Source organism: Physella acuta, unplaced genomic scaffold (genome assembly GCF_028476545.2).
Source record: "Physella acuta isolate Inbredline_101_S28 unplaced genomic scaffold, ASM2847654v3 ptg000307l, whole genome shotgun sequence".
Lineage (NCBI taxonomy): Eukaryota > Metazoa > Mollusca > Gastropoda > Physidae > Physella > Physella acuta.
This window is the reverse complement of record NW_026731826.1, coordinates 239,346-265,374: the sequence shown is the minus strand read 5'-3', so window position 1 is coordinate 265,374 and position 26,029 is coordinate 239,346. Positions and strand designations below refer to the sequence as shown.

At 37.8% G+C, this 26,029-nt stretch overlaps 1 protein-coding gene across 2 annotated transcripts in view; it reads left to right on the top strand.

Moving 5' to 3' along the window:
* Positions 1–3,689: 3,689 nt before the first annotated feature.
* LOC131939982 (uncharacterized) overlaps positions 3,690–26,029 on the top strand; it is a 43,660-nt gene continuing 21,320 nt past the window's right edge. For both annotated transcript variants that reach the window (XM_059298514.1, XM_059298513.1), the window contains exons 1-2: positions 3,690–3,855; positions 12,726–13,056. In XM_059298514.1, coding sequence (XP_059154497.1) covers positions 12,957–13,056 — 100 coding nt within the window. In that variant the 5' untranslated portion in view covers positions 3,690–3,855; positions 12,726–12,956. The remainder of the gene's footprint in view (positions 3,856–12,725; positions 13,057–26,029) is intronic.

Here is a 26,029-nt window from a genome sequence, read left to right as displayed (position 1 = left end):
TACATGAGGAGTGACACAATAGAATTTAACTTCCCCCCCCCCTCCCTTAAGCTGAAACATTAAGACACACCCTCTATTTCGTATAACTTGTAGTGGTTTTGTATTGTTCAGGTGATGATGTTGATATTTCGGTAATTGCGTTGTTCATCTTGGAATTACAATAGCACTTTTTTTCTTGAGGTGATGATGTTGATACTTCGGTAGAAGTGGTGTATTATTTAGGATGGTGTTGATACTTCGATAGAAGTGTTGTTATTATTCAGGTGATGGTGTTGATACTTCGGTAGAAGTGCTGTATTATTTAGGTGATGGTGTTGATACTTCGGTATTATTTAGGTGATGATGTTGATGTTTCTATAGCGTTGTTGTATTCCTCGGGCGATGATGTTGGTATGTCTCTAAGTTGAGGGGACGTAACTGACGTACAACAAAACCAGTCACACCTGACTAGAGTTATAACTGTCCCTGTGAATGTGACGGCTAGGGACAATGGTCACTTGTGTTATCTGAATGTTCAGCTGGTCTGTGATAGTTCGCTGCATGTGTATGTTAGCAGAACGTAATTTGTCGAATATTTGCGTTTGTAGACACTTTCTGGTAGATATAGCCTAATCCTAATCCATCCACATCAACTGTAAAGTAACCTAACCCGAATCCAACCACATCGACTTTAAAGTGCCCTAACCCTAACCGAACTCCACTGATTGTAAAATGCCCTAATCCTAACCCAATTATCTGATTGTCAACTACACATGAGCTTTATATCAAACTAAAATCCTTGAAGATGAGTCGTGTGTATTCAGCGAACAAAAAAAGGAAGAAAATTAAACTTTATTAGGTTTCTGTACTTTTTGTTCATCTACTAACTCCTCCACCCTACACCCTACCCTATGATTTATGCATTCAATGTTACTCAACAAAATGCAACACTAGAAGTAAAATAATTTTTAAATAAATTTAGTTTCGCGGTGTGATATCTTCCTTCAATCTCCTCCCTTCATAATTTTTCATACACCCACCCCCCTCACCCACTCACAATAGATCCAGTCGTAGAGCAATGAGATATTACACCACGCAACCACTCCACGCTATCACACCCCAAACACCTCCCCACCCACCCCACCCACCCCCTATTGTCGTTACCCAATCTGTTGGTATTAAAACCTAAACAAACAGACCGCTGTTGTCACACAGCACACAGCAGTATAAAAAAAAATTGACTTTGAGATTAAAACGCGGTTTTGTTAAAAAAAAGTTTTTAAAAACGAACAGCAAACCTGTTATAGGGGACTTGTGAGGTGGCGTAGACCTCTTCCGTTATCAAAAACCTAAAAAATGTTAGTTTTAGAATGTAAACATTCGCCAGCTAACTACAGGGGCGTAGTTAGAGAGGAAGGGAGGAAGGTCTTACGAGCGACGTGTCTTCTCATTTAGATATATTATGGAACTAGCAGCAAATCCTCATGTATAGTCAGTAAGAATATTTAAAGGTGTAGAAAAATAAAGAACCTACCTTTTGAATCGTTTTTAAATCTGCACCATTTAGGCAATTAAAATATATTTAAAAACTTTCCTAAAAATAAACATAAGTGCTTGAAAGCGACATAGAAAACCATATAGTTAAAATTTCGCTTAATACATATTGTAATTATAAATAAATCCTTTCAGACACGACCTAACTTGTTGCTGGTCCCATCATAACAATTGTTTTACGAATAGAAAATTATGTTTAGATTCACCTGCTTTGCTTTGCAAAGTTTTATCTACTCGGTCGAATACTATGTAACGTATAGCACCAAGTCTACATGCATAGTTTGTAGGTTTATTTTTAAAGGTCACAAAATTAAGACAATCACTGCGCTACGATATTAAATCTGCACCCCGTTTATAATACTAAAACACGCTTAATACGTTCCTAAAAATTAACACAGTAATTTAAAAAAAAACACCTAAATTGAAAACACCACCTGAAAAACTTTTTGATATCTAAACAAAACCCCTTAAGACACGACCTATAGTGTGTACTCATGCCATATGTTACATAATATTTCACCGAGTAGATCACACTTTGTAAACCATATCTGGTGAACAAGAACATAATTGTCTACACAAAAAATAATTGTGTGCGTAAAACTTAAGTTTGTGTCCAGATGAAATATAACAGAAATCAAAGTATCGACAATATTATTTCATACATTAAATATAGGCTGTTCTAGACTGATATAAATTACTCTATCATCAAAATGTGTTCTATCATCTTCACTAACTACACATCATAATGTCATCGACTGGTAAACACGAGTACTCCATTCACTGGTCGCAATGTTTACACTTCTCTCCTGATGTATGGCCGGCGAGGCGATTCGGTGGAGTGGTGGGTTCGGATACCACCTGGCTATACTCCTCTGGTGATATAATCGATATTTTTCTGCACCTAATGAAGGTCTCTGATATTGATTCTGAATTACAAGCTGGAACTTTTTAAATTATTCAGCGTATTGTTAACGTGAAATATTTGTTAGCCACAACATAACTAAGACAATTATTAAACGGTCCTATTACAAGTTCTATATATTTGTGATAAAAAATGGCACATACAAAATATATCATTCAATATGGCATATATATATATATATATATATATATATATATATATATATATATATATATATATATATATATATATATATATATATATATATATATTCTCCTTTTTATCGAAATGGGAATGGTACAACGTTGACGAGTAGTTTAATCCTGCCTGAAATCTGGGCGCTTATGTTAATTATTTAACGGTAATATAATTACACATAAGACGTTGGTAGAGATGTCACACACCAACCCACGACAAAGTACAAACTCTGACTGCCAATGCTATGAACGATTTGGTTCTTCAAAGGCCTTAATGTTATTTTGTGGAAACAGTTTTTTCCAAATAATAGATTTTTTTTTTTAAATTCGTAAATTATACATGGAAATAACCCCCCCCCCCCCCAACCTCCCCCCCCCCCCCCCAACTTTTAAAAGCGTATTATCAGTATTAGCCACAAGCGACGGGCCTGCACATGCTGAATGTAACAAGCCCGTCCCCCACACATGCGGTTAGCGCCCCCCCCCCCCCCCACACACACACACGGTTAGCGGGCCGGTCCGCGAACACCCTACCGCCCGTTGAAAAGAGATTGTGATCTCCGCGAGGAGAGAGGAGGGGGGTAGCGGCGTTTGTAACTGTCTCACAATTACCTGGTGTAGTAGGCGTGAGGTAGGTGGTTAAACGGCTGCTCTGTGGATAGCCTGGATATACGGTTGTATATTTGGATAGCCTGGATATACGGTTGTATTAGTGGATAGCCGGCACATACGGTTGTATTAGTGGATAGCCGGCACATATGGTTGTATTAGTGGATAGCCTGGATATACGGTTGTATTAGTGGATAGCCTGGATATACAGTTGTATTAGTGGATAGCCGGCACATACGGTTGTATTAGTGGATAGCCGGCACATACGGTTGTATTAGTGGATAGCCGGCACATACGGTTGTATTAGTGGATAGCCGGCACATACGGTTGTATTAGTGGATAGCCGGCACATACGGTTGTATTAGTGGATAGCCGGCACATATTAATGTTTTAGTGGATAGCCTGCACATATGGTTGTATTAGCGGATGGCTTGTAGATCTAAATACGGTAGTATCGCTGCTAGTATAGATAGCCCAGACTTATGATTTAAGTAAGTGGTAGAGTGATAGCCCAAACAGTCGGATATATAGTATATACATGAGACAAATCGCCGATCTTAGTAGGTATTTTATAGTCTAGGCATCTTATAGCATACCGCTTCGTCCGTTATCAAGGTAAGTCAGTAATTTTCAATTTTCTTTCGCTATTACTAATTATCTTTCCCGCACAAAACATGTAAGCTTTCTGGCACAGTTTTATATATAATTTTATTTTTCAGGTTCAAATAAAGTGTGTTCATTTACCTTTATGAAAGACTAATGTTGGTTAAAAAATAAGTACTGCATTTTTTTTTTGTCCGTTTGTGTAAGATAAAATGCACTCGTTACATCAGACGATTAATTTTCACTTGCGCTAATTGTAATTCTTTGTACATTCTAGTTTTGAGGTGTTTTGACACACGATTGTTTTTACAAGCTTTTATTTAGTTCTCAACGTCTGTTTGTGTGTTTATTTTTGGGTTTGTGGCAAATCTTATAGCACACTTTTGACCCACTTCTAATGCAGCGATTTCGTTCAAACTTTCCAGATACGTTCCACTTCGATAACAATACAACTCAATTTTTTTAAATTAATTAGATGTTTAATTAGTCTTTAACAGTGATTAAACGGTTTCGACACTAGGGGAGATAACATAATTAAATCACTTGATAGATTACTATATTCAATAACAGAAGTGGAGATAAGTAGCTAGACGCGATCACCCTAACAGTCTGGTGATATTTGGTTCACGAGATTTTTTACAATCGTAGAGCCGGTCGATCTAATGAAGGCTATTAAGTATTAAGGGTAGATAATAAAGTTTTTTAACAATTTGAAACTAAGGGGAGGTAACATGATTTAGAACTTGCTGTCGTCTATAAATATGGTCACGGACAGCTGCTTTCACGAACAGACAATCGTCTTTTAGATATCGCGTGCTACTGATGGTGTTTTAATGCAAATAGTTTTAGTCGTGGCGACGTCATAAATTAGGAATAATTAAAAAGCAGAAAATAAAACAAATATAAAAAAAACCTTTATAGCAACAGGCTTTTAAATGCACTGAAAAAGAATTAAATTATTATAATTTGCTTTTTCATAAAAGCTTTCGATGCAAAAATATGTAAAAAAAAAAAAAAATTATGAGCGACTAAAGCTTTTATGAAAGAAAGCAATTTAGTTTTATTTTCTTATTTTCACTGCATTTAAAAGCTTGTTACTATAAAAGTTTTTTTTTTTTTTTACATTTGTTTTATGAACATTGTTAACGTACGTCGTGTAAAACATGTGCATACATTAGCAGACGGCGTAATGTAGGTGGAGGAGAGTGAATCTGTTTCATCATCCCCCTTCCCCCACCTATTTTATACCTACACCAGATCTGAGCGACGATTTCATAACCACATAATTCTTTTATACGCAGTCCCAACATGATGGACGAACTCTACTTCATCTATCCTAAACACTGTCATATCCGAGAAGTCATTTCATTTTTAATGTCACCTCATTAACCCACATAGCATGAACATAAAAACAGAATCACTCTACTGTACCTACTCTCCCCACACCTTTAAATTGTTTTAACGGCGAGTTCTAAGATGCATCTAACGTGCAGATTAATTATATTGCTGTAGATTAAAACCTAATTGCCAGTTTTACGGGTTTCCTGACAAGCTGTAAATAGGACGTTGATTAGTTTCTTAATTAATTGCTTTATGTTTGTTAATCAAATTTTGAAAAGTGAAAAGTGTCGGTGATAGGTAGCATATTTGAGTCAAGTGACTTTAGTTTTCGCGTATTTGTATCATGTGATGAAGTAGTGTTTTTGTGTAATGTGACTACAGTTTGAATCATGTGACTTGAGATTGTATCATGTGACTTAAGTTTGTGTCATGTGACTTCAGTTTTTTTCATGTGACTTAAGTTTGCGTCATGTGACTTAAGTATGTGTCATGTGACTTTGGTAGAGGATTTGTGTAGCACACATTTAAAAAAATTGAATCTGCAGAAACTGTGAAATTTCTTTTTAAAATAGCGTTTATTATAACCCCCTTCCCACTTTCATTCTCTATATTTATTTCCGTAAGGATAGCTAAAAAGTACGGCATTATTTTCATATCCATCTCCCTTCATTACATTCGAGTATCTGTTCCGCTCATCGGATTACGCCATCGATTCGATAATTACAGCCAAGTTTTATTTTTAACGATTGCAATCAAAATCTGCAGCTTTTCTTTTTACTCAGTCCAACAAAATGCGTATTAACCCTTTCTTCATTTCTTTCTTCCATTTTTTTTTTTTTTTTTTTTTTTTTTTTTTTTTTTTTTTTTTTTTTTTTGTGAATAAAAGATATAATTTAACAGGATCGAGGCGACAATTTCAATTTTTTTTTAAACCGATTCCTCCGCGCCATTTTGTCAAATCGATTCCAACACGCCAATCGCAGGCTATTTTACGTATCAATGTCGGCGTGGTCCCAGGGTCGACATTAGTGCCTTCCCTTGTTCTCGTACCATGTAACGAAAGTTCAAATCAGCTTCATTTCCGGTTACCGTCGTTTCCCTCTTTCTGCGCATGTCACAATAATTTCAACAGTAGCTTGATGACACGGGTTATCCTGTCGGTTTTCTTTCTTTGGGGTGGGGGGGGGGGGGGGGGAGAGTCGAGGGGGCGGGGCGGTGACGGGCGAGACCACACATGACACTGACATCAACACTGACGTAATCTCTAAAACAAAACGAAAACTGATATTTTTTTTCCCAATGACAAACACAGGATGTGGGGTGAAAAATGTAGACATTTCTTTTAAACCAAATAACGTTATTTTAGAAAGAAATATTTTTTTCGGTTCAAGTATTAAATGTTACCGAATTATTTGCTTTAACTCTTAGACTGCCTTTGAGTTATACTCGGTTAAAAAAGTATTTGAGTTGAGATTAAGAAATCACATGGTCGAATGGAAGCGCATATAACATCTAACCCGAATAGTTGAAGTACCAGCTGTAGGACGACGCATCTACAAGTCTACCGAGCTCAGTTGGGTATATGGTTTTATCGGGGGGGGGGGGGGGGGGGGGGGGAATGCTGATCACACAATCTATTAATAGTTGGTCATTGACCTTGAAGTTATCCACCTTAATGAGGCTAGATCTACCCACCCGACCTACCAGTGTTCTATAACATTTTACCAACCCCAACACCACTGACAGTTGTTTTATAACAACCCATAACACCACTGAAATAGTTGTTTAATAATAGCCCGTAACACCATTGACGTAGTTGTTTTATTACAACCCAGGACATCATTAACATAGTTGTTTCATAACAACCCATAAGACCACTGACATAATGCCACTGACCACCCACACACAACCCTGACCATTACATCACTGACGACCCTCACACAATACCCACCATTACATCACTGACCACCCACACACAACCCCCACCATTACATCACTGACCACCCACACACAACCCCCACCATTACATCACTGACCACCCACACACAACCCCCACCATTACACCACTGACCACCCACACACAACCCTGACCATTACACCACTGACCACCCACACACAACCCCCACCATTACATCACTGACCACCCACACACAACCCCCACCATTACATCACTGACCACCCACACACAACCCCCACCATTACATCACTGACCACCCACACACAACCCTATGTCTCCCTTAACCCCCCCCCCACCTCCAACTGTCACTTGTTATTTCCATCAACCTCGCCACCACCACCCACCCCCTGACACCATATCACTACCATCTAACCCTCGCCCCGTATCACCTTCTACCAGCTTACCCCCACCTCCCAGCACCCCATCCGTCACATCATCCACCTCACACCCGCTAAGTACTTCACCCCCCCCCCCCCTCCCCACGAGATTGCCATAATTCCGTCCCCTGTAGCCGCCCCGTGTCATATACTCCCCTCATTTGTCACAATAAACCATCAAACTCACACCGAGTTGAAGCGCCATATTGTCTAACACCCCACCCCCAACCCTCACCCCTCTTGGTGTCACTCGAAAATATGCCATAACACCCTCCCTGGCTGAATTACAACCGTAACAATGCAGGAGACACAATAGACAAAAAAAACAACAACAAATTTACGTGTTTTTTTAAAGCATATTTTATTTGTATCAACGCTAATTTAATTCATTTTTAGCATGGCTTAGGCCTTTAATTAAGTTTGCTTTCAACAGCGCAAAAAAAAAAAAAAAATGTTCTCTTATTAAATTACATTAACAATGTTATTTCATGCTTCTTATAAATAAACGTCTTTATAAGAAGTGTAGGCCTATTTGTTTCAATCTGAGTATAAAAAAAGATGCACTTAAACACATGACTACACAGAGAATGAACGTGTACTCTACGCTAGAACTGATATGGTTTCTGCTCAGTTTGAAAAATGAAGGGAGATGCTGTTATCTGTAAATCTATGGTTTTTTAAGTATCCTGTAATAAAATAAATCTGCACGAAATATTCAGTTCATGACATTAATGAACTCTCATCATATTTATTTTACAGATGTCTTTTTGGGGCTTTCCTTCAAACCACCCCCCTCCACCCCACCCCGCCAAATTTGAATGCTTGTGTGCAAGAAGTTGCGTGCTTTGTATAGGTCACATGTTGACGGGATCAAATACCCTGCGTGTTTTTAGCAATTCTCAGACCCAGGTAGATTGTCGGGTGTGTAGATACTTGTCAGTGGTTTTAGGGGTCATCCATACATGACGTCAGGCTTTGTTTGACGATTTTTACCTCCCCCGTCCACTCCGTCACAAAAAGCCAGACCCCCCCCCCCTTTCCAAACTAAAATGACGTCACACCTCAGCCTACAACCCCCTCAAAATTGCTGTTGAATTTTTCTTAAAACATCGATTATTTTTCCAAAATCTTGTCTGAACTCTCTCAATTCCTATTAAAATTTATTTTAAAAGTTTTCTAAAGCGCGAAATAACGTCTAAACTTCGTTTTCTAACCTTGCTTTCTTTTTTATAATGCAAAAGTGTGACGTCGCACCATCTGAGCCCCCTCCCCCCTCATCACACACTGTCACAAAATTACGGACCCTCCTCTCCCCCCATACGATTATGACGTTATTAATGTACGACCCCTTATTGGTAAAACATGTTTGTTAGAAAAAAATAATTACGCAAGTGATAATTTTCATTCATTCTTCTGTCACTCCTTTGATTATATGTGATACTTGCCCTGGCGATTTAATGTCAGTATGTAGAATTCTGCTCAATTTTCTTAACTAAGATTTCAAATTAAATTCCTGGTAAACACATTAAAAGTACGTAAAATAAATTCTGAAAACTAAAAAATTTTCGTTGTGAGCCATAATTTAAACCTGTTTATAAGTATGTTTACAGTAACAATTGGACACCAAATTAGTTTATTTTAATAAATTTACTGTGATAATTGGACAACAATTCTGTTGATTTTAATGTTACAGCAAAAGATGGACAACAATTATTTTTTTTAGTCTGTTTAATAACTGGACAACAGTTCTGTTTATCAAAATGTTATTAAAATATTATTTTAATATATTTACAGTAATAAACGGAAAACTAAATTCTGTTTATTTTAATGTTCAAACAATAGATATACGACAATTCTGTTTATTTTAGTATGTTTACAGTAATGATTGGACAACAAATTATGTTGATTAAAATGTGTTTACATTAACAACCGGACTGAGCAGCCAGCGAGTATCACGTTGACATAATTTACCGTAAACCGTGATCTATCAGTAGTCCTACCGGCACTCTCTGGAACCAATCCACAGCGCCGTGTGGCTGGCGCGACACCCTCGTCCACACCACACAACCACACAGGCGATAATTAAACGCTCATTATCTGAATTCCCTTCCTACAGGCAGGGGAGGGTAACTCTAATATTTCCGCACCTACGGCCACGCGGGGTTACCGTCCCTGAAAGCGCAATTAATTTGTTGGATGCTGTTGGGGTTTAATGTATTCGCTTCTATAATTATAATCTATTTAAAGCCGTGTCGGATTAGTTTTATTGTAATAAGAATCTTAGCAATCAAAAAGAGTATTTTATCGCTACTACAAAAATTCATTAAGATTGCATACATTAAGTTACTTATTAATATAATTTAGATTTATAAAACATTTTTTTACCCATTCAACCTTCAACTTTTCATCGCTCACCCCTACAACCCCTCATCGCTAAACCCTTCATCTCTAAGCCCCTCAACCCTTCAATTCTCAACGCTTCACGTCGTAATCTTCAACTCTTAACTTTTAAACTTTTAACCCTTCAATTTTGCATCCCCCCCCCTCTCCCCACCCACTTATTCACTATTCTAATAGGTCTTGATAAAATCTGTATGTAAAGTGTTGAAAGTTGACTAATTTTCAGTGAAAAAAATACTGAAGTTATCCTGAAATCTATTTCATAAAACCTATTTCACATTGTATCTTTGTATCTTGTGTTAGTGTTAGCAATTATGTGTTTGTAAACACTTTAGATACATTTATAAAATTTATTTAAAATACCTACCATACTTCGCGACATTTAACACCTTTCCCTTCATGATTGGCACACTACTAGCTAGACACTTACAAGCTAATTTGTCACTAAACCATCCAGTAAGATAACCCCCGCATTTGTCTCCCCTGTTTTCCCTTGTTGACATGTTTGCCTACATCTTAAAGGGCGATAAGCAATCTCCTTAGTAACAATACAAACACTCGCGGGCTTAAACGAATAAACGTTTTCCTAGCCTGCGGCCCGCCGTACTCTCCATACTGTTGACTCACAGATTTACATCAGATAATTACTTTTGGTAGGCGATACAGTGCGACAACAATCCCACAACCACTTTCTTCTAGTAGGCGATACAGTGCGCCCACAATCCCACAACCACTTTCTTTTGGTAGGCGATACAGTGCGCCCACAATCCCACAATCTCATTCTTTTGGTAGGCGATACAGTGCGCCCACTATCCCACAACCACTTTCCTTCCCACATCGGCTGTGTAGTCAATCAGTAATGTGCGTGGCCGTGAACACCACTACTACACCACTACATCACCACTACTACAGCAAGACGACACCACCACTACATCACTACGTCACCACTACATCACCACTACTACACCACTACTACACCACTACTACAGCAAGACGACACCACTACTACACCACTACTACACCACTACATCACCACTACTACACAACTAGTACACAACTACCACACCACTACATCACCACTACTACACAACTAGTACACCACTACTACACTACTATATCATCACTACTACACCACTACTACACCACTACATCACCACAACTACACCACTACTACACCACTACTACACCACTATTACACCACTACTACACCGCTACTACAGCAATACTACACCACTACTACACCACTATTACACCACTACTACACCACAACTACACCACTACTACACCACTACAACACCACTACTACACCACTACTACACAACTAGTACACCACTACTACACTACTACTACACAACTACTACACCACTACTACACCACTACTACAGCAAGACGACACAACCACTACACCACTACTACACCACTACATCACCACTACTTCACCACTACTTCACCAATCACAACTACTACACCACGATGAAACCAATACTACATCACTACTAAACAACTACAACACAATGCTACAACAGTTATACAACAGTAGGCCTGCCAAACTCTAGACATTTTTTACATGTACCTGTAATATTTTTTCTGTGTTAAGTTTATGAAAAAACTGTATCCTCCTACTTTAACTCTCCCCACCCCTCCCCAACTTCAAACCACTACGACCTTGAAAGATACGCAACAAGCAGCAGTGTGACCTATATCCCAAGCGCCCGTATCAGAGCGTGAACAATCGTGGGAAAGACGGGGATTATTCTAGTACAAGGACCGGAAGTGGTTAAGCTACCGTTTTGAGACAGTGTTCAGTTTGACCTGGTTCCTAGGCCGCGCTGTGTCAGTGCGCGCTTATCTAAGTCATGTGATATTAGGGTTCAGTCAATCATGTAAATATAGTCTACATATAGCAACAACTTTATTTGCTACAATATTTAAGAATAAATGAACACAAAATATATTTCACTAGTTGACTCGTCGCACGTTGCTACCATTTAAATGAAAGAAAACAATATTAATTTTAATATGGATTATAGTTCAAAGTGTTGTTTTAAATTAATACGCGAGTATATCTACAAATGCGTCCGCTAAACGTTGTCAAGTCATTTACGAACACGGACGTTTTAACCCCAGTCGTGTTAGAGGTGTCGTTTAAATACCCTCCAAAGCATGTCTACCACCCCCCCCCCCCTGAACAGAATAAAATTTATATAGAAAATATATAATTTTACTTTTACCACCCCCCCCCCCCCCACCCGGAGAAAAAAGTCTGAAAGAAACACTGGTTTAAATATCAGCAGCCTTGTTGCCAGTTTACAGAATGAACTATTCACCATTTTTCTTAGTTTTATACGTTTAAAGGTAAACAATGTCGGTTCTATGTTTCTTGGCTTTAAGTTAATTAAGCGAGGTGTTTTCTAATTGATTCGTATACACATTCAAAAAAAAATATTCACTCTTTTGTTCGGGGTGGGGACGGTGGAAGAAATGCCCAAAATAGATGCCTTAAAGAAAATCAATAACCAAAAATCAGATTGTTGCGTCAGAATCAGCTACTTACTCAGCACCAAACATATCATTACCCAATGTTCCGCTTATAAAACTTGATTACACAAATCTTCTGTGAACCGGAGTCATGCCTACCCCCACCCCAACCATATATCTCTTAAGGACATAACCTATTTATACAAAACATTCACCGATTCGATCTTTTTTTTTAATTCACTGATAACATTATATTTCTTATTGAATTATTTTTTCTAAATAACTTGTATATTTTTTTCTAAATAACGTGTCGTATTTTTTTCTTACAGATAAAGGCTGTCGTGGAGTTTTCAAACTATTCAAACGTTGGAAGTGGATGATTATGGATATATCCAAAACCGGAAGTATTGTTCTACCAAGTGGATTATCTCATATTCGTATTGTGTGTTCGTGTGTGAGTGTTGATCCAGTGTGTTGATACAGCGTGTTGATACGCGTGTTGATAAGTGTGTAGATTTTGCCGACACAGTGTCACGTGCCCGTTGAAACAATTATTCAAAATGGCGATTCATAGCGAGAAACCTTCCAACGGATTTGCGTCAGTGTTACTATTTATAGTAACGGTTGTGATCCTGGATATAACGATGGCAAATAAAAAAGGTAAGTCTGGTTCATTTGTACCCGCATGACGTCACACTGGTTAACTTCTACCTGTATGACGTCACACTAATTGACTTTTAGACATGTGACGTCAGACTGGTTATATTCCACCTGCACGACTGTACACGGGTAAAAGTTAATCTGAATGACGTCACCGTGGTTAAATTCACATAGTATCACGTTGCTTTTGGATGAATAGCTGCGCTGACAACTATACTGTTATTTTAACCAGAATAACTTTTCATCCCATAACGATAAAGAACAACGCTTAATTCAATTAGCCTACCTTGTTCAAAAGATCTTATGTTCTGTCAAACAATATAAACTTTACAGACTGAAAAGCTCGTTGAAAACATATACATTCTATTGCAGCACATTAATTTTGTATTAGACCCACCTCATCGCACAATCAAACACACACACACACACACACACTCATAAACATACACAAACATAGACATTATTTAGTTTGCGAATAGTACGGACACCCTACAATAGCACGAGTCGACAATTCTGATTACCGCCATACCATGAAAATAAATAGTAAATTCCAACTATTATCTAACACGATCCTGAAGTTGGCCATAACAAAAAATATATTGCAGACCCTTCCCCCCCACCCCCCAACCACACGCCGCACTAAGACAGCCACTTTTCTGAACACCACCTTTCCAGATCTACATGATGTAGCAGAAATTATTAGCTTCAACCTCTTCATAGTCCACACCTATTATTCAACCATCCTTCAGACCCGACACACCATCTCACCGTCTCACCATCCTACAAACCCAACGCGGCTTCTTACAAACCCCACACACCATCCTACAAACTCAACGCACCTTCTTATAAACCCAACGCACCTTCTTATAAACCCAACGCACCTTCTTACAAACCCAACGCACCTTCTTACAAACCCCACACTCCTTCTTACAAACCTCACACACTTTCTTACAAACACCACACACCTTCTAACAAACCCCACACACCCTCTTACAAACCAAACACACCTTCTCACAAACCCCACACACCATCCTACAAACCCCACACACCATCCTACAAACCCCACACACCATTCTACAAACCCCATCACACCATCCTACAAACCCCCCACACACCATCCTACAAACCCCACACACACCATCCTACAACCCCACACACCATCCTACAAACCCCACACACCATCCTACAAACCCCACACACCATACTACAAACCCCACACACCATCCTACAAACCTCACACACTATCCTACAAACCTCACACACTATCCTACAAACCTCAAACACCATTCTACAAACCCCACACACCATCCTACAAACCCCACACATCATCCTACAAACCCCACACACCATCCTACAAACCCCACACACCATCCTACAAACCCCACACACCATCCCCACACACCGTCCTACAAACCCCACACACCATCCTACAAACCCCACACACCATCCTACAAACCCCACACACCATCCTACAAACCCCACACACCATCCTACAACCCCACACACCATCCTACAACCCCACACACCATCCTACAAACCCCACACCCCATCCTACAAATCCAACACACCATCTTACAAGCCCCACACACCATTCTACAAAACCAACACACCTTTCTACAAACTCCACATACCTTCCTACAAACCTCACTCACCATCCTACAAACCCCACACACCGTCCTACCAACCTCACTCACCATCCTACAACCCCACACACCATCCTACAAACCCCACACTACTTCCTACCAATCCCACACACCATCCTACAAACCCCACACTACTTCCTACCAATCCCACACACCAACTAGCAGACACCCCATTAGACCACCAGAGCTGCATTCTACCACAACACACCCACAACACAAACAACGTTTGTCAAAGTCAATCAAGAAAAAACTTGTCCTCGTTATCCTAATTATAATATAACTTGAGAGAACTTGTAATGGAATATTTTTTCTGACATTCGTCTTTCGCGTGTCAACCATTTTTACAAAAAAAATTTTTTCCTTACAATATTCGGCTTTAATTAAATCTTTCTTTGCATAGAACAGCTAGCAACACTGCTGTATTTATTAAAAGCAAAGAATTTTTTGTTATAACAATTATGTTAATTCCTTTTCTCACTAATTAATCTAAAGCTATATTAGAAGCCAATAAATAACAGGAAAATTCATTTATCTATAAAAAGTATATAAAATTTAAAGATGTAAAAACTAGAATTACTTTTTTTTCACTGACTACTTCATATTCAGGTAGTGTGCCTGTCTGACCAGTCAATAACCATCTAATTCTACAGTTTGACCAACATAAGTAAAGGGCGTAGCAACCCATTTCAGCGCCCGGGGCGAGCTATCAATTTTGCGCCCCCCCCTCCCCCCCCCCCCCCGTATTTTTATATTTATTCGCGTGAGCGAAAAAGGACCCCCCCCCCCCTAGCACACATCAGTCCCCGTTAATAGTTTTTTTCCCGTATCACACAAACAACGTAAAAACCGTCCGTAGAACCAAAAATGTATTTTCTTAAATTCGACTGTAATTCGGAATAAGCTTGCTATTTTATTTTTCTGCCCTATTTGGGGCCCCCTTAAGGTCGGCGCCCGAGGCCGCCGCCCCACCCGCCCTCCCTTAGCTACGCATCTGCGTAAGTCCATTTAGTTGTAAAGTTAAGTTTGACTACAATTCCACAGCCCTTGCAAGCAATCCTTACAATGAATCAAAAAGAAATGTCACTTTGCAACCAATTAAAACATGCCACCCAGTATTTGAAAACGTATACATTCTCTTAGAACCAAGTATTTAACCCCCCCCCCCCCCTCTCATCACACACACACACACTTAAGAGCAATTATCTAAAAACTTGCCCCAGGACCCCTGTGTATAAGTTGGCTGTAGGCTACACTACCTGTCTACCATCTTAATGTTCCAGATACAAATCTTTTGTTTGTTCCCTAATGTGTTGAGCTTCTTTAGATCGTCGATTTGATTTATGACAAGTAGCTTTCTTAGCCCAGTGAGGAAGGGGGGGTCCATGTTTAGGGGATAATGGCCTCTTCGTCATCAACCACACACGCCGTCATACACACATAAACATACGCCCGAAATACACATGTACACACATACACACACACGGCTACACAGACGTATACACAGACATACACACGAGTACACACACATACACACAGACATACACACGGTACACACGTACACACAGACATATACACACGGTTTCACACACGCACACACATACATACACTAAACTGTGACACCAAGCTCCGTGTATTGATACAAGTAGCTGTCTAGGCTGACCTCAACATACAGTATACACATCTAGTGTTTGTTGGACTCTTTCACAACAATAAACATAACGAATATCTGAGTGAGCAATCACATTGGGGACAAGTTCACGAAAACGTGATAATACGTCAAACCAACTAGCGCCGCTAACTTCTTTTTTGTTCATAATTAAAATTGGTGCGGATTTCCTTCAACATAACGCATTTGCGTGTAATGTTTTACGCTATATGGCCCGTTGCTTTAAACCTGCGTATATTTCTTAATTTACTTCAATAGCATTTATGCAGCCAAGAACAATCTGCAAGGTTAATGAATTTCTTTAATTTTCTCACGTTCTCACCTGTACGGAATCCGAACAGGGGAGGCTGCCCCTTCCAACTACATCGCCCCAGCCAATCTATTAACACGCCTTTTTTATTCTACTTGTTTAGCTAATATAGCTCTAATATATCCAGTTATAAAACACACAATCGACACCAACAAATCATTTTACATCTAACATGTTTCTTAAAATCGAAATACCTGTCACTGATTACATATAAATCATCTACCATGTAAAAGGTTAAATATCAACTGTCACTGGTTACATATAAATCATGTACCATGTAACCTGCTCAATATCTAGCTGTCACTGGTTAAATCATTTACCATGTAACCGGTTCAATATCTACATGTCACTGGTTACATATAAATCATTTACCATGTAACCGGTTCAATATCTACATGTCACTGGTTACATATAAATCATGTACCATGTAACCTGCTCAATATCTAGCTGTCACTGGTTACATATAAATCATGTGCCATATAACCGGTTCAATATCTAGCTGTCATTGGGTACATATAAATCATGTACCATGTAACCGGTTGTCACTGGTTACATATAAATCATGTACCATGTAACCGGTTCAATATCTACCTGTCACTGCTAACATATAAATCATGTACCATATAACCGGTTCAATATCTAGCTGTCATTGGGTACATATAAATCATGTACCATGTAACCGGTTGTCACTGGTTACATATAAATTATGTACCATGTAACCGGTTCAATATCAACTGTCACTGGTTACATATAAATCATGTACCATCTAACCGGTTCAATATCTACCTTGCACTGGTTACATATAAATCATGTACCATGTAACCGGTTCAATATCAACTGTCACTGGTTACATATAAATCATGTACCATATAACCGGTTGTCAGTGGTTACATATAAATCATGTACCATATAACCGGTTGTCAGTGGTTACATATAAATCATTTACCATATAACCGGTTGTCACTGGTTACATATAAATCATGTACCATATAACCGGTTGTCACTGGTTACATATAAATCATGTACCATATAACCGGTTGTCACTAGTTACATATAAATCATGTACCATGTAACCGGTTGTCACTAGTTACATATAAATCATGTACCATGTAACCGGTTGTCACTGGTTACATATAAATCATGTACCATGTAACCGGTTGTCACTGGTTACATATAAATCATGTACCATGTAACCGGTTGTCACTGGTTACATATAAATCATGTACCATATAACCGGTTGTCACTGGTTACATATAAATCATGTACCATGTAACCGGTTGTCTCTGGTTACATATAAATCATGTACCATGTAACCGGTTCAATATCTAGATCCTACTTTGACTGATATGCAGGTTGCGAAATACTTCACCACTGCCGGAATCATCCTGTTTGACTTTAGAATAAAAGATCCAATCAATCTCTTCATTAAACAACCCATCACTCTCTCCACTAATTACTTTATCGATCAATTAGTTCTAATCTGGGTAAACTTTCAGTTTCATTAATTAACTTCTATTAGGTAAATTTAAGTAAATGTAATTATTAATAACAGTGTGTCAGAGTAACTGCATGTAACTCAAACAAAACAATATACCCGTAAATAAAGATATCTATTAAAGTTGGTTAAAAATAAAGTTTTGATTATAAAGTCACCCCAACCTACATAGCGCAAGCACACATTCAAAGGTCAATGTACATCTCACTATTACAACATCTCACATTGTAATTCTGTTAGAGGCAGACTATGATAGTAACATAGGGGTCTCAGCCGCTCAACACTCTATAAACATCTATAAACATTTAGATAATTACATCAATGCGTATTTAGACTATAATATGAATTCATGTGCGAATATATATATATATATATATATATATATATATATATATATATATATATATATATATATATATATACATACATATACATATATAAAATAATATATATATATATATATATATATATATATATATATATATATATATATATATATATATATATATATATATATATATATATATATATGTATATAGGTATATGGGGGTGGGGCGAACTATGTTGTCCGAGGGGTCGGCGTGGTCGAGTCGGTAAAGCTCATGGTTGATAAACCGAAAAGTCTGGAGTTCGAACCCTCGGACAACTCCAAAATCAAACAACTGCTGCCTTGTAGTTTGTTCTTGGTTGAACAAAGGCTATGGAAGCAAATCCTAAAAGAAAAGCAGGCTGAAATCGGAGTCAATGGCCACAATGGCGCATAAGCAGTTGACACGTAATCCTTAATTGTGATGGAAGCATGGTCGAGTCGGTAAAAGCTCATGGTTGATAAATTCGAAAACAGTCTCGAGTTCAAACCCTTTGGCAGATAACGCTCGATCCCTCCCAACACTAAAAATTAAGATCGAAGAAGAAGAAGAAGAAGGTATATATCGGTTTATTTAGGTACACATGCATTAAATTTAACCAGTTAACCGTAGGGACAATTTGTTACTTTTTTTCCCTCATGTTACGCAACATTTTTTTAAAAAGAAACCTTGTTTATAAAGAAAACACCTCGCCCAATGTCCCCACAATTGCATGAATTGTGTACCAATGGATTTAATTCTGTTGGTATTTCAGCTCCGGGTCCCTGAAAGCCGCATTCACCGAGACTTAATTGAACGTGTAATTCCTTCCCCTTTCAATAGCGAATTCTTGTTTCCCCCCATTCACGGCGCTGTTGATGAAATAAATTTGTATTTGCAGGAAAGATGGTTGATTCACATCTAATCAAACATGGCGGCTTTCATTTAAATTTTGTTTCGTTTTTTTTACCTTCAAATTTTAAATAACAAATCCTGTTTTTTAATGACGGTAAAGCGTTTCTGATTAAGCAGGGCCGAGAGTACGTTCTGCTTGCCGCGCGCATGCTGCTACGTGCAGTGGATGGGATAAAAGCATTAAAAAAAACTGCTTTCAGTGCGCTAATTGACTGTTAAATATGAACTCGACCACGATTTTCCTACACAATTTCATCTAAAGGTGAACGTTTTATGTGATTACTTTCCGTGATCAGTAATTACATGGTGTGTATTTTTTTTTAAAGAGAATGTTTTGTGTGACTTGACACAGGATGTAGATGGAAGTTAATCTCTTGTATCTCATCAGCCCCATCACAACATGCAAGTGTGCCAGGTTTTTTCAGCCAGAGGAAACAATGGCGTTTAACAACAATAAAGTTTACCACAAGTTTTCGTTTTTTTTGGAACATATTCACACACTTACACAAACATATATATATATATATATATATATATATATATATATATATATATATATATATATATATATATATATATATATATATATATATATATATATATATATATATATATATATATATATATATATATATATATATATATATATATATTATAGTTATAAATTATATATATATATATATATATATATATATATATATATATATATATATATATATATATATATATGTATATATATATATATATATATATATATATATATATATATATATATATATATATATATATATATTGCTTACAATTGCTCTGAAGTTCAGTCAGTACATACCACTAAAAATATATTGTCAGTAGATTATCTTAATCAAACTGTCCGCTAACTGATTTACGTCATCACACCATGTATGACGTCACTATTCCGCCTGGACCTGAACATTCAAACTCATCCCCTCCCCCCGCGCCACCTGTAACTAAAACTGTTATACATTAAGTATATACCACTGTAACGTTAACCTACCCGTAAGTTACCATTTGTTAAATTATCGATTGAGGCATGAGGGAATTTTGTTTTCACTCGTGAACGACTTTTGTTGCTTCTCTTAGTACAAGCTAATGGCAGGCGAATGTCGTATTAATTCTAATAACTCTACATAAACACACACACACACTATATATATATATATATATATATATATATATATATATATATATATATATATATATATATATATATATATATATATATATATATGTGTGTGTGTGTGTGTGTGTGTGTTTGTGTGTGCGTGCGTACGTGCATGCGTGCGCGTGTGTGTAGGTGTGTGTTTGTGTGTGTGTGTGTGTTATATAGCCAGGTTTAGAGCGATTCAGTGCGAGAAAGTAAGTTAACAACATGTCAGCTCAATAAAAAACTCATCCTGCTCTTGAAATAAATTAGATCCCACTTAACATGGAGACTAAAATGATGACCTTCTGTAGTGTAAAAATCTATAGTATTTTTGCACACACACACACACACACACACACACACACATATATATATATATATATATATATATATATATATATATATATATATATATATATATACAGACACACAGACAGACACACATTATATACATACATATATATATGTATATATATATATATAATATATATATATATATATATATATATATATATATATATATATATATATATATATATATATATATATATATATATATATACGCCTTTAAACTTGCTCTCCCCTCAAAACGGAAAACAAACATAACCAATCCATCCCCCCCCCCTTCCCTTTTAGAGACCTCCTGAATACACCCTATAAAAGTCAAAAAGGTACTTGACTAATCTTAAAGAACTACTGCTTAGATTTCCCTCCATTAGAAAACTAACGTAACTTTTCCTTCTTGAAACCACTCTAAAGCAACGCTTATCTTCCTTTACTGGGTTACTGTTGTTGTTTGTACTTTGTGTAGTCGGGAGGGTGCAGGTGGGGGGGGGGGGGGGTAAGTCAGTCATAGAGTAGGCCTACAGCATGAAATCATATCTTTAACCATTCAATCCTCCACTGTTAAACGCCTTTTTTATGGTATGGAAAAACGGTCCAGCTTAAAATGTTACCAAACATAAAGAGGTCACTGTCTTAAGTCGTACCCCTCTATGGAATTCTTATAGAAACTTTGTCTAGGAATTACCTCCTTGATAATTACCCCCATCCCCACCCCAGGTTATCCCCACCCCCCCCCCCCCCCACACACACACCCCCTGTCCTTTTCACACAGATCAACTACCACCTGTCGATAGACCTAACTATTAGGATGGAATCAATGTCTATCAACATGTGTTGTATAAACATCATATATTTTTATTATCTCAGCAAGGGTTGGCGTGGTCGAGTCGGGTTAAGCTCTTGCTAAACCGAAAACTCATGAGATCGAACCCTCCTCGGGCAGATGAAGCTCGTTAGCTTGGAGAGTCAACTCCAAAATCAAACAACTGCTGCCTTGTAGTTTGTTCTTGGTTGGACAAATGTCCCCGGGCGCCGACCTTAGGGGGGGGCGCCAAATTGAAAGTTTGAGGGGGGTGCAAATGAAAAGTTCGAAGGGGGGGTGCAAATCGAAAGTTTGAGGGGGGGGGGGGTGCAAATGAAAAGTTCGAGTGGGGGGGGTGCAAATCGAAAGTTTAAGGGGGGGGGGGGTGCAAATGAAAAGTTCGAGGGGGTGGGGTGCAAATCGAAAATTTGCTCCCGAGCGGGGCGCCAAATTGAAAGTATGTCCCCGGGCGCCGGGAAGGGTCGCTACGCCTCTGGCATAACCAGTTGAAACGTATACTTAACACTAAAAATAAAGAATAAAGAATGAAGAAGAAGATTGTCTAAGGCACTATTTCACTCATCAATTCCTGCCGTCAATTACAAAAGAACGAAACATAACGTTAGTCTACATTCCATGAATTTCTTCAAAGAATTTTCAAACTTTTGTACTAAACCTAGTCCGTAACCACGTCCCTTGACCTGACCCAAAACATCTATAAAAGTCACGTGGTAACTTTTGATTTCTGTCCAAGAATGTGACCTTAAACTTCCGGTGTTAGACACCTGTTTAAACTACGTCACTACGTCGTAGTAAATACTTTGGAAATATCAAAAAACCAGATTGATATTTGGGTGAAGTTCTGTTGGCTGATAAAGCATTTCTCCAACAAATTTTATACTGTTAACTTTTTTATATTTTGTTTTTATTTGTTTCTTCAAAAAATGATAATCACTAAATTTGTTTTAGCTAATTGGATTTCTCATGCATGATTAGTAATAAATGCTCCGTACGTCATAGATGGGATCTTGTTATAGAAATTTCACGATTTTAAACAAAAATTATTTTGTCTTCAAACTGTAAATAACCCCAGTAGAATTTGTTAATTCTGTCTGCTAACTTCAAACGCGTTTCTTCCAGGCGAAGCCACCTCAAAGAAGGTCTACCGCTTCTCTCCCCCCCCCCCCCCCCCCTTCCGAACGAAATGGAATTTATACAGAAAACATATACTTTTACCAGTGCCCGCCCTCTCCTGGAAAATATTGTCGTCCGCAACCCCTCCCTCGACAATTGAAAATATCAAGTGCCCCCCCCCCCCTCGGGGAGTAAAAAGTCTGGAAGAAACACTGGCTTCAAATAGCCCCAGTAGAATCTGTTATTCCCATCCACGTTATTTCACGTCGTACCCGCCAAAGAGAACAATTAGACAACACTGCGTCTTTTTGAGCAGTAACTATGGAATTATCCTCGAGTTTTATTACCCCCACCCCACACTACAACAGGTATAGTATATCCCCCTGGGTTGTCTTCACACCTCCCACACTCCGCACCTCTGGTCTAACTGAAAAACACCTTAACTGGAGCGTTTTATTCACAACTCACACGATTCTAGACGAGTACATTTCGCGCCTACGGAATGCCGGCAAGAAATTGGTTCCTGACTTAATGAGTCGTGACCACCTTTTTACAAGAATACGCCAAGGATCAAAAGAGATTTATTTTTTAAAGTTAACTTGGTCTAACCTATGGACTCCCATATACTGATAAGCAAAATCACAAAGAGATGTATTTTTTTTCAACTAAATGACTCGGTCTTAACAATGGATACCCATGTACCGAAGACCAAAATGACCAAGAGATATACTTTTAAACTAAATGTCACGGTCTAAATTATGGTCACCCGTGAAAGCAATGACCAAATTGACCAAGAGATATACATTCAAACTAAATGACTTGGTCTAAACTCTGGGAACACAAGTAACCAATTAACCAAAATGACGAAGATGTTTCCTTTTAAGCTAAATCACTCGATCAAATATGTGGACACCCATGTACCAAAGACCAAAATGAGCAAGAGATCTCCTTTCAAACTAAATAACTCTATATAATCTACCGATAAACAAAAAGCCGACAGCCAAAGTGACCAAGGCTTTGCGGTGCGCTACGCAGATTGTTTCTTTTACTTAAAAGAAAACAGCAAATGATTTAGGTCTAATGAGGGCGAACAGCTAGTCTGTACTGAAGTCTTGTCTCTGTGAGAATAATTGTCGTGACTAATTAAAACGTTCGACTTAATGAATTCACATTTCGTGTATTCGTATATTCATTATACGAAGCTTTTGTGTCTCCATTTAACATTTACCTGTTTGAAGTTTGAAAAAAAAATTGAAAAAAAAAAAACATTGCATTAATCACCTCCAAAATACTAATTAATTGTGTTAATGCCGTTTGTTTATGTAAAAAACAAAACGCTAAGTCAATCGTATTTCTTTTTCAGCGCCAAACTTTCTATTTTCTCTTTTCCATCATAAAGAAGACTTCCCTTTTGTTGTTATTTTGACATAAGATTTAAACTGCATGTTTTTGTTTAAGGATTATAATCACGTTTTTTTTTCATGGTTAAATCACGTTTTTTTTTTTTTCTTAAAATTAAACTATGCAAATAGTTATGGTAGGAATTTGATTAGTTAAATCGGAAACTAATTATCGATTCTGTAACATCAGAATCGATCTTTAATGACGCCACCCAATTAATGTGTGCAAACTAAATAAACCGGGAGTGATCTCCCCTAAACTTTCTCGAATATTTTTATATAAAATAACAGGGGATGGGAACTCGGGCTATAGACATGATTTTTAATCCATTTTAAATACTTAAAGTTTTAAAAATAGAATAAAATCTCGTAGACAAAAGAATCGCACACCAAGTGAACGCTAAATTTAAAAAAGTGCATAATAGTGCGCAATATTATTAGTACTTTAAAAATTTACATTACTTTTTTGAGAAATCGGAAGTAGCGTAAATTACTATTTCCGTTCATCGGAAATGACTCAAAATTTAAAAGAAGGTAGAGAATTAGATCTTTTACTTACATGTGAAATTTCGTTTATCTATCGGAAATAGTACTCAAGTTATAGGCTTTTGAAAATTTCAAAGTAGGAAAAGTACCACTTCCGGTTATCGGAAATCGCTCAAAAGTTGATACGGATCTACAATTTTGATAAAATACTTATATATGAAATTTCATCAACCTAGCTGTAACGGTACTCAAGTTATCGTGTTTACACACACACAGACAGACAGACACACAGACAGACACACAGACATACGGACAAGATTGCAAAATTATGTTTTTCCGTATCAGTGAGATGTAAAACGTCGAGATTTGCACGATTACAATACTTTCTCTATACTTCGTATATACGAGAAAGTAAAAAGAGCCTCACTAACTTCAAATTATCTTTACAACATTACGATAGACCAACAAACCTACTTAGATCCGAGCTTCAACAACACCTATTGAGCTCCGAGCATCGACAAACCTACTAAACTCTGAGCTTCTATCTGAGATTCAGGTTACAACAAACATATTAAACTAAGCTCCGATCGTCTACAAACCTACTTAGCTCTGAGCTTCAACAAAACCTATTGAGCTCCTATCATTAACAAACCTACCTTAACTCCGACTTTCAGTAAACTTCCTAACCTACTAATCTCCCAATTACAACCCACCTACTTAGCTCCGACTAAACCTACTAACCTACTAATCTCCGAGCCGACTCTCCCATAGAAATCTCATGTCGTGCCAGTATCACATCCATACCATCACAACATCAATTACTCGGAAAGTGTTGGACATCCGACCCCCCCCCCCCCACCCCCACCCCCACCTTCCAACCAGACGGTTACATTACCTCCAGCACTAAATCCTGCTCGGCGGAAGTCACCTCGCTACTGTAAGCCTGCGATTTACCCAGTCAACCTTTGTTTACAAACCCGTCATTAGGTGACGTCTGTCCTCTTTTAAAGTACTTAATCTTTTTAAAGTCTTACTGTAATCTGCTGTAGTAGTTACAAAGTAAAGGATAAACCTAGACAAAAACAACGAGTCATTTTTGGAATTAGCGACTTTATAAAATTGACTTCAGACACGAGGGGGAGGTTGCCTCTCAATGTGAAGATGTTTGATTGGTGACGGAGTACGGGGGGGGGGGGAGGGAGGGGCAACACGCACTGGGTCATTAACCCTTACAGTCGTCTTGTCTTTGCAATTTTTTTTGTACA